This window comes from Hyperoodon ampullatus, assembly GCF_949752795.1.
Source record: "Hyperoodon ampullatus genome assembly, chromosome: 7".
Taxonomy (NCBI): domain Eukaryota; kingdom Metazoa; phylum Chordata; class Mammalia; order Artiodactyla; family Ziphiidae; genus Hyperoodon; species Hyperoodon ampullatus.
This window is the reverse complement of record NC_136920.1, coordinates 13230167-13239165: the sequence shown is the minus strand read 5'-3', so window position 1 is coordinate 13239165 and position 8999 is coordinate 13230167. Positions and strand designations below refer to the sequence as shown.

The 8999-nt window shown below is 52.5% G+C and overlaps 1 protein-coding gene across 1 annotated transcript; it reads left to right on the top strand.

The window, feature by feature from the left end:
* The first annotated feature begins 1289 nt into the window (after positions 1–1289).
* On the top strand, positions 1290–8429 carry TMEM109 (transmembrane protein 109). Its single transcript, XM_079709087.1, has 4 exons — positions 1290–1298; positions 6275–6519; positions 7427–7529; positions 7950–8429. The coding sequence occupies exons 2-4, from the start codon at positions 6283–6285 to the stop codon at positions 8339–8341; spliced, it is 732 nt and encodes a 243-aa protein (XP_079565213.1). The 5' UTR covers positions 1290–1298; positions 6275–6282; the 3' UTR covers positions 8342–8429.
* Positions 8430–8999: the final 570 nt, after the last annotated feature.

Genomic DNA, 8999 nt, shown 5'->3' with positions numbered 1-8999 from the left:
TTTTTAAAAACATGTTCATCCCCCTTACTTCATTGAATCGCCACATCTGCTGTGCATTGAAGAGGTATTTTTAGGACCTTCTAGTACTTTATACAGTTAAAAAACAAAATTCAACCCAGTAAATTTCAAAGATCTAACTGGCTATAAAAGATTCATGAATCAGGCAGCATGCCATCTCTCCAGAGGGCTACAGTAAGGGAAGGGTTTTTAAAGGCAGGACATGGAAGTCATAAACAGAAAAAAGGAGATTATTTTAGGCATAGGTAACCTATCCATGGGGAATGGAAGGGGTCTATATAGCAGATTATCTCATCTTCCTTTGGGGGTAAGAGAGAGCCCATGTGACAGATTGCCTCATTGGTGCTGACGAAAAAATTCCTGACTGACTAGTTAAGACTACATTTCTGGGGGAGGTTGAAAGTTCAGCTAGGTCAGGTATTAATCCCCAGTTTGGGGGCTTGTCCTAGCAATAAGTGACTCCATTTCGAGCCTATAGTTTTCTTTCTAACAATAGCAAAGTTGAAACAAGGAGATCCAGAGAGATGAAGTGACCTGCTAGAATCACAAAGCAGACCAAAGATCACTTCATTCCAAATCCCCTGGCGTTCCCGCTCATAATGCTGCCTTTTTAAATATATATATATAGAAATGGGTCTGGGAGTCGGTTCCCTTCCCTTTCTAAAATTCGGAGAATATTTAGGAGCCATCTGCAGAGTTTGGGTGTGGAAATGCTCTCAGAAGGAAAGGATGCATTATCCCGGTTGTGCGCCTCTTACTGCTCCTCTAACACCCTTTCCCTTTGTGCCTTTTTAGCGCGAAAAGTTTCTCAAAAGACCAGGTGCTCTGAGGCGCCTCTAGAACTACATTTCCCACAATGCCCCAGGAGGCACCACGTAGCTGGAGAACTACATTCCCCGAAATGCCAAGGGGATTTTTAGAGGCGGATAAGCTTCCACTCCAAATTCAAGATCCAGTTTACCCACTCTATAGCCCAGATATAGTCACCTCTTTCCCCTTTCCTGCCAGAGACTTCCGCTCCCAGCTCGAACTTCCGACCCCATTCTTCTTTCCATGGGAATGCTTGGGGGAAAAAAGGTAATCAGAGGGTAGGGCGCATGCGCTGACCGGCACGAGGTTTGGGCTGTGAGGGAGTCCGGCCGGTCCTTGGGCGCATCCCGCCTCGCGCGTGCGCAGACGATAAACCAACGCCCCAGTATTGAGGCGCGGCTTTAGTGGCGCGGCTTTAGTGGCGCGTTTTAGTGAAGTTGCACGTGAAGAACAGCTGTGGCCGGAGCCCGGTGAGTGCGACCCGAGACCAGGGCTCCGGGGCTGTACCCGGGACTGGGTTGCGGCGGCGGCCGCTACAGGCGGGACCAGGGCGGAGCCGCGAGGCCTGGCGAGCGCCAGTGGAGAGGGCTCCGACGTTGCGCGGCGGGGAGACTAACTGGGGACTCGGATCCTCGTTGCTATGCAACAGGGGGCGTCGTTAGTAGGTAACAGGGGAGGCGCGCGTTTCCGGGGAGAAGAGTTCCCAGCGCTGCTCCGAGGTCCGGTCAAGGCCGGGTGGCTGTCAGGCTGGGGGACGAGGCCAGCGCTGACCCCCTCGCCCCCGACTCCCGCCCACGGCCCAGCCTGCCGGGGCCCCGCTCCGAGCCCTTTGGGGGTACCCCGAACCCCTGGGCCGCGCCGCATCCCTTGCCGGTGACGCCACCCAGCAAGCTTGGCAGGGGACACGCGGTTCGAAATAGCACATGCATGCCACTGACACCGTGTCTCGGGGAGGATGGGTCCTGGGGGAAGGCGTCGTGCGCCTGGGAGGCTGCCCCTTTGCCCGTCGCCCGGTCCCCAAACAGTTGCTGGGCAGCAGCAGCTGTCAGGGGTTTAGCGGGGGCTGCCCCACCTGCTGGGACGCTGACTTCATTCTTCTCAGGGGCAGCTTCACCCGGTCTAGCAGCTTCCTTTCCACGCAGCTGTGCTTTTCGGGTGGCCGCTGCATATTTGGATCAACTTTAAAATAGCCTCCTCTCCGCACCTCTCCATGGCTCTCCATTGCCGCCCTCACCGCTTCTTGGCGGGCTTCTAATACTCATTTAACAAGCATTTATTAGTCATTGTTCTGTGTTAGGCGCTGGGGATTCCAAGAAAAGTTAAGTCTGACGAGGAGGTGCTCAGAGTCTAATGGGGGAGCCAGGCATAGAAACTGGTCAATGATGCTGCAATGCAATGAGTGATATATTGGCAATTTGTGTACTGCAACGTTCCTATAGATGTTTACAGTTTACAAAGTTCTTGCAGAAACATGTTAACTCCTTGCAATAACTCGTAACCTTGCTTAACCCCATTTTACATTTGAGGAGACTGACACTCAGACAGGTTAAGTAATAAGACAGAAGCTTTTAGTGTGTGGCAGAATTGAGCCTGGGACGGAAGCAAGTCTAGAGTCCTCTGCCCACTGCTGCACTCTGGGGGCTTTGCCCAAGTAGACTTTTCCCTGCTGATCATTTGTGGCAGCTGTCCCATTATGCATCAGAAATCCCCGGGGAGCTCTAAAAGCAAAAGCCTGAGCCCGTCTCTGGGGAGGGTCGGAGTAAGGAAGCCCCGGGGTGGGGTGGGGCAGACCCTCTAGCTTAAACCGGCTCAGGCCCTTCTGATGGGCAACCAGAGTCGAGAACCGCTGCTCCAAAGGGGCAAGTCCCTCAATGATGGGGAAATCAGAGCCGGCAGAGGGTACTAAGTCAGCTGACCCTCCTGCCACGTCGTGATTCACAGCGCAAGAGGAAGCTACCGGGAGGAAGGAGCCTTGGCAGGGAGTGTGGGGACCCCCCCACCCCGCCCTCTTAGCAAACCACAGCTAAATATATGTGGTTCCTCACTACCATAGTTCAATGAAGCAGTTTCCCCGGCTCAGCCCATCCCTTCCTGAGCCCCGTTGCAGCTGCCTGAACAAAAGCGGCGGGTCTAGTCCCAATTTTTTGCTGTCCTGAACCTCATACATGGTTCTACCTCATGTAGAACCATGATGTGTGAGCCCAGCAGGTGGGTCATCTTCTGGTGGGTGGTCTCCTCGTGGGAGTCTGGATAGTCCTGTAACTTTGTGATTGTTGATTTGGGGACAGAACTTTAATCACCTTGAGGGCAGGGACCATGTCTTACTGAGGCAGAGTGGAGGTGTGGAAGGAGCAAAAGGGCAAGGTTTAGATCCTGGGTTCTGGAGTCAAGTCCCAGTCCCGATGTGTGTACTTTAACAAGTCACTTGATCTCTCCAAGCCATTGTTTTCTGAGTAAAACGTGGAGAGTAGCAGTATCTTATACGATTGTTATAGGAGTTAAATGAGATGGTGAAAGAACAAGCACTTTGTAAATTATAAAGCAACACACACACTATACACATCACACGCACTGTACACACCACACACACACAATTTGTTGTGGTTGTTGAGTGCCTGCTATTTTTCTGAGGTCAGGCATTGCAGGAGGTGAAGACGTTTAAGACATCCTTCCTCTCAGAGCTCAAGACTGCTTCGGCTCCTGACTACCATGGCTTCTGTTTATTAAAAGTATTTGATCGGGCTGAAGTGAGGAGGCGTAATGGTGGTGGGTTAGACTCTCGCTGAAGAAGAAATGAGAAAGATGTTGTAAAGCAGAAACTAACACACCATTGTAAAGCAATTATACTCCAATAAAAATGTTTTAAAAAAATGAGAAAGAATCCTGTTAAAGAAAACAATTGGATGAAAGGGACGAACCAGTAATCTCTCTTATCTGCAAAGGGCACACTCCAGAATCCTGTTAGATTTGGTTTCCGGTGCCCTTTGGAAGGTCAGCTGGCACTGCAATGCCAGCCTCCCCATGGAGAGTTTATTTCAAGGTCCCCCAGCTCCCCTCGACTGGAGCAAATGGCCGCCTGAAAGTCGAGGCTGGCAAAGAACGCAGAAGTCTGCCAAGGGGGCAGCAGCTCATGTCACCCTGACCTTCCAGAAAGGAGGAGACGACATCTGATCCCTCCTGGTGGAGGTCCTTGGATGTAGAATCCAACCCAAGATAGCAACCCTGCTCTTTATGTCCCCAGTGTGGTCATGACCCAGATAGACCAGGAACTGACCTATGCTTTCCTCATATCTGACCACTGGCAGGCAGGAACCATCTGGTTCTTGATTTGTGCCAAAAAGAGTAGGAGGCTTCCCAGCCTGAGGTCGTTCCCTATGAACTGCATGTTTTGCAGCCCTGCTTTACCTACAGGCCTCAGGAGGGACTTAGAGCAGCTGTTTCTGGGCCAGAAAGGGCCCCGAGTGTGATATTTTTATAACCCCTTCTTGGACCCCGCTCCTTCCCACTAAACAAGAATAGGAATATCTTCTCTTCGCTCTCCTCCATCCTGATGGCTCCAGATTTCTGGCCGACTCCCGGAGTGCCCTGGTAACTATAAAAACTTCAAACACCTGGCTGCTCCTACCTCAGGGACATGGCTTAGCCTCTCTGCTCATCAGGTCTGAATCACAGAAACACCCTGGAGCTGCAGGTTCATTTCTGAGCCTGGAAGAGAGCGGGATTTGCTGGTGCCATTTGACTTTTCTCAGGCGTGGTGGCAAATAGAAGTTGGAACTGAAAACGTTTTTCTTGGCCGAATCCTCGCGTACTTCAATGAGTCGATACTTCTTGGGTCTTAATTTGCCTACAGTATCACATTACAGATGAGATCAGAGCACAAAGTGGTTAAGTGAATTGTCACCAGTAATTCATGGAGTGGATTGGTAGATGTCAAGTCTGTTTTAGCTCATGAATAATCTATTGTAGGACTTTCCAAATCACTTCTGAGACTGAAGTTGGAGAGGATACAACACAGTGCTGTGTGTGAGCGGGTCTGATGTCAGATGCACCTGGATTCAAATCCTGGCTCTCCCGCTTACTACTTATCCTCCCTCAGTTTCTTCATCAGGAAAATGGGGGATAAGAACAATACCTGACTGATGGGTTGTTGTGAGGATTAAACGAGATAGGTGGCGCATGGTTAACTTCCGGTTAATAATAATAATATCTTTCTGTAAAAGTTGTGCTTTAACTTCTTGCCTACGTTAGGGGCTGGGGAGTTGAGCTCATCTCTGTATCAGTGGGTCTCAACTTTGCACAGTGGAATCCCCTGGGGCGCTTTTGCAGGTCGAAGCCCAGGCCACACCCAGATGGTGACATCAGAAGCTCGGGGCTTGGGGCAGAGGTATCAGAACTTCGTGAAGCTTCCAGGTGGTTCCAATGAGCAACCACCTTCACTTCTGCGTTTTGGAAGCAGAAGTTTGGGTTTAACGCCTGGCCTTTCTCCTTGGGCAAATGCTTAACTCCTAAGTCTCAGTTTCTTCTCCTCTCTCCCCGTAGCGGTGAGGAGGATAACACCCACCTCACGTGATGGTCCTGCAGAGCGAATGGCCTATGTGCAGTGGGTTCTTATTTGAGCACCTAACTGAGCACTTTTCTTTACATTGTTACATAGCGATAATCCTATTCGAGTGCTATTTTTTAAGGTTTTTTAAAATATAAATATCAGCTTTATCTTAAGTAGATTATAACTTCCTTGAGGACAAAGCTGTATAGTCTTTTTCTTTTTAATAAATTTATTTATGTATTTGTTTGTTTTTATTTTTGGCTGCGTTTGGGTCTTTGTTGCTGCGCGCAGGCTTTCTCTAGTTGCGGCGAGCGGGGGCTACTCTTTGTTGCGGTGCCAGGGCTTCTCATTGTTGTGGCTTCTCTTGTTGCAGAGCACGGGCTCTAGGCACACGGACTTCAGTGCTTGTGGCTCGTGGGCTCTAGAGCACAGGCTCAGTAGTTGTGGCGCACAGGCTTAGTTGCTCCGCGGCATGTGGGATCCTTCCGGACCAGGGCTTGACCCCGTGTCCCCTGCATTGGCAGGTGGATTCTTAACCACTGCGCCGCCAGGGAAGCCCAAAGCCATATAGTCTTATAATTTTTTTTTTTATGCCCGAAGCACCTAAGACACAAAGGCAGGCCTTCGGGTTTTTAGAACTGGAATAAGCCTTAAAGAGATCTCATCCACCTGAAGGCATTGACTGATACTTGCTGGCTAGTTAACATGCAAGTGGTAAAGAATGTGAGAGAGGAACCCGTGAATGAGACGGTTGTGCCCGGCTTAAGTTGAAGTCCGAGTTCTGCCTTTGTCAGCTAACAGGGAGTGGCGGAGGGGGGTGCTGGGGCCCGTCATGCTCAGGACAGTGGGTTTCTCGGCCAGTTCGGGTCCTCTGCTCACGCCATGCTTCTTCTCTGGCAGACCCAGCCATGGCAGGCTCAGGCAGCACTTCACCGTGGGGCAAGCATCTGTTCAAAGCCGTCCTGATGTTCCTAGTGGCCCTCGTCCTCCTCCACTCAGCGTCATCCCAGTCCCATCGAGACTTCGTGTCACCAGGCCAGCAGAAGAAGGAGGCCCCAGTTGATCTCCTGAGCCAGATCGGTCAATCTGTGCGGGAAACCTTGGATGACTGGATTGGGCCAGAAACCACGCACCTAGCTTCTGAGGTAAGGAAGGTGTTCCCTGCTGTGGCTACGCGCATTGAGGACAGGGGAGCCGTTGTTCATGGCCGCCCGCCTCGGCTCCGCATCCTCTGTGTATCCCAATCCCTGGGGCAGAGCCCCCAGTTCCACAGAATGAAGCCAGACAGCCCCGGCCTTTTGCACTCTCATTGTTTCATTCCTACCCCAGGGCCTTTAGCTCCACCCCCATCTTTGCCTTTTTCCTGCCCTTTCTTGCCAGAAAGGCTGGGAAAAGAGCCATCTTTATCAACCTATGTCACCGGTGACTGTAGAGTCTGGCTTTGGTCTAAATCTGACCTAAAGTCTTAAATTGGCAAGATATCAAGACCTGAGTTCATTCTTTCACCTTTAGAGGTGGCGGTGAGGATGACTCAGGGTTCTTAGGCAGGGCTGTCTCTTCTACCTAATGGCATCCCAAGCATGCTGGTGCATACTTTTGATAGGTCATACTAAACAGCTGAAACAATCATTTATAAAATGCATAATATAGAAGAGCTGATTGACTTCTTTTTCACTGAAACATCCTAGCCCTCCACCGATGTTACTTCACACACCTTCATGATTCCCTGGGAGGCTAGGAGGACCCCAATTTTACAGGGTGATTACTCCAGGGATTGCATGATCCCCCCCACATGCCCACGTTCACCCATTACTGCCACCAAAGTATTTCAGCACATCAGTTGAATTAGGGCCCAAGTGTCCTGGGTTCCAGTTCAGACAGGAAGGAGAAATGGCCCGCCGTCCATCCCCATGCACTGGAAGGTGGCTGTGGAAGGGACCCCTCAGCCAGGCTGAGAAGCAGGTAGAGATGTTCGTGGGCAGCGGTGGTGAGACTCAGAAGAGAAGAGCATCATTAATCATGGCCTCAACTCATGCCCTGCTCTTCCCACAGACCTTGGCTCAGGTGATCTGGGCAATCTCATCGGCCATCTCTGTGGCCTTCTTCACTCTGTCTGGGATTGCCGCACAGCTGCTGAATGCCTTGGGGCTAGAAGGTGAGTGGCAGAGACCTGGTTAGGTCAGCTGGAGCTTAGCCTGTCCCTTCCTGTTTGTGGGAATTTATCTTTTCAGGGTCTAGACCTTTCCCCGGCTGTTCAGCATCTCCCAGGTCTCCCCAGAGACGAGCATAAGAGCGGGCTGCTAACTGCCGCATCATGCTAAGCCATAACATCTCATCTAACTGTCACCCACAGCCCAGAGATTTACTCCCATTTCATAGATGCAGCAGGCTCAACCAAGGGAAGTAGTCTACCCACAGTCAGCTGGGACCGGAGCTGAGATTTAAGCTCCGCGACCCAGTGGGAAAGGATTTTTCCTTGGCAAGGGGGTTTGGCCCCTCCCCCTTTTGGTTCTTGACCAACCCTCTCCTTTCACGGCACCAGGTTGGCTGATTCTGTGACTCTCTCCCCTTCCAGGAGATCACCTCACCCAGGGCCTGAAGCTCAGCCCCGGCCAAGTCCAGACCTTCCTGATGTGGGGAGCGGGGGCCCTGGTTGCCTATTGGCTGCTGTCCCTGCTCCTTGGCTTGGTCTTGGCCTTGCTGGGGCGGATCCTGTGGGGCCTGAAGCTTGCCCTCTTCCTGGCCGCTTTTGTGGCCCTGGTGAGGTCAGTGCCCGACCCTTCCACCCGGGCCTTGCTCCTCCTGGCCTTGCTGACGCTCTACGCCCTGCTGAGCCGGCTCACTGGCACCCGGGCCTCCGGAGCCCAGCTGGAGGCCAAGGTGCGGGGGCTGGAGCGCCAGGTGGAGGAGCTGCGCTGGCGGCAGAGGCGAGCGGCCAAGGGGCCCCGGAGCGTGGAGGAGGAGTGAGAGGGACCCCGGACGCTGCCACCTTCGTCATACCAAAGAGCCGAGCTGCTTCCGGGTCGCACAGCCCTCCTCCCAGCCCCCTGCCCCTTTCTTGCTCTGTCTCCGAACCCTGTCTCTGCACCAGACCCCTTAGCCGAGAGAGGGAGAGAAAGACCATCCTCCTCCGCTGGTCCTCAGGGGCCCTGTCCTCTGTGGTTCTCTGCCTGGGGTTGGTTCTCCTCACCCTTTCTCTGCTCCCACCTGTCTCAGCCAGGGGAAGGTGGGGGTCCTCCCGCCAGCTTCTGCATCTCCTCTCAGCAGACACCTCTGATCACTTCCAGTGGCTTCCCATGACTCAGCTGCTGCCTTGCCTTCCTCCGACGCTCTTGCTCTCCTGTCCTTCTCTAGCTCCTCCCCTGCCAAGTCCCCAGCTTCCTTCCTGTTTGTCTTCTCCTTCTAGCCCTGTACTCCAACCAGACCACAGTCCCTCAAGGCATGCTCCTGTCCCCTTCATTGCCCAGCGTGGGGAAGAGGCAGGGCATTTGGGGCCTGAGGGGAAGGGAAGTGGGGAAGTTCCCGCCTGGGGCCCAGGCCGGGATGTACATTGAATCTGTTACAAGTGCCTTAATCCGAGCCAGCAGGGCCCTCTGCTTGCCCGCTGCCGTACTGTATGTAGGAA

Coding starts and splice junctions, on each gene's coding strand:
- TMEM109 (XM_079709087.1), top strand. CDS start 6,283: ATGGCAGGCTCAGGCAGCACTTCACCGTGGGGCAAGCATCTGTTCAAA. Junction 6,520..7,426: donor CCACGCACCTAGCTTCTGAG/GTAAGGAAGGTG, acceptor CTCTTCCCACAG/ACCTTGGCTCAGGTGATCTG. Junction 7,530..7,949: donor GAATGCCTTGGGGCTAGAAG/GTGAGTGGCAGA, acceptor CTCCCCTTCCAG/GAGATCACCTCACCCAGGGC.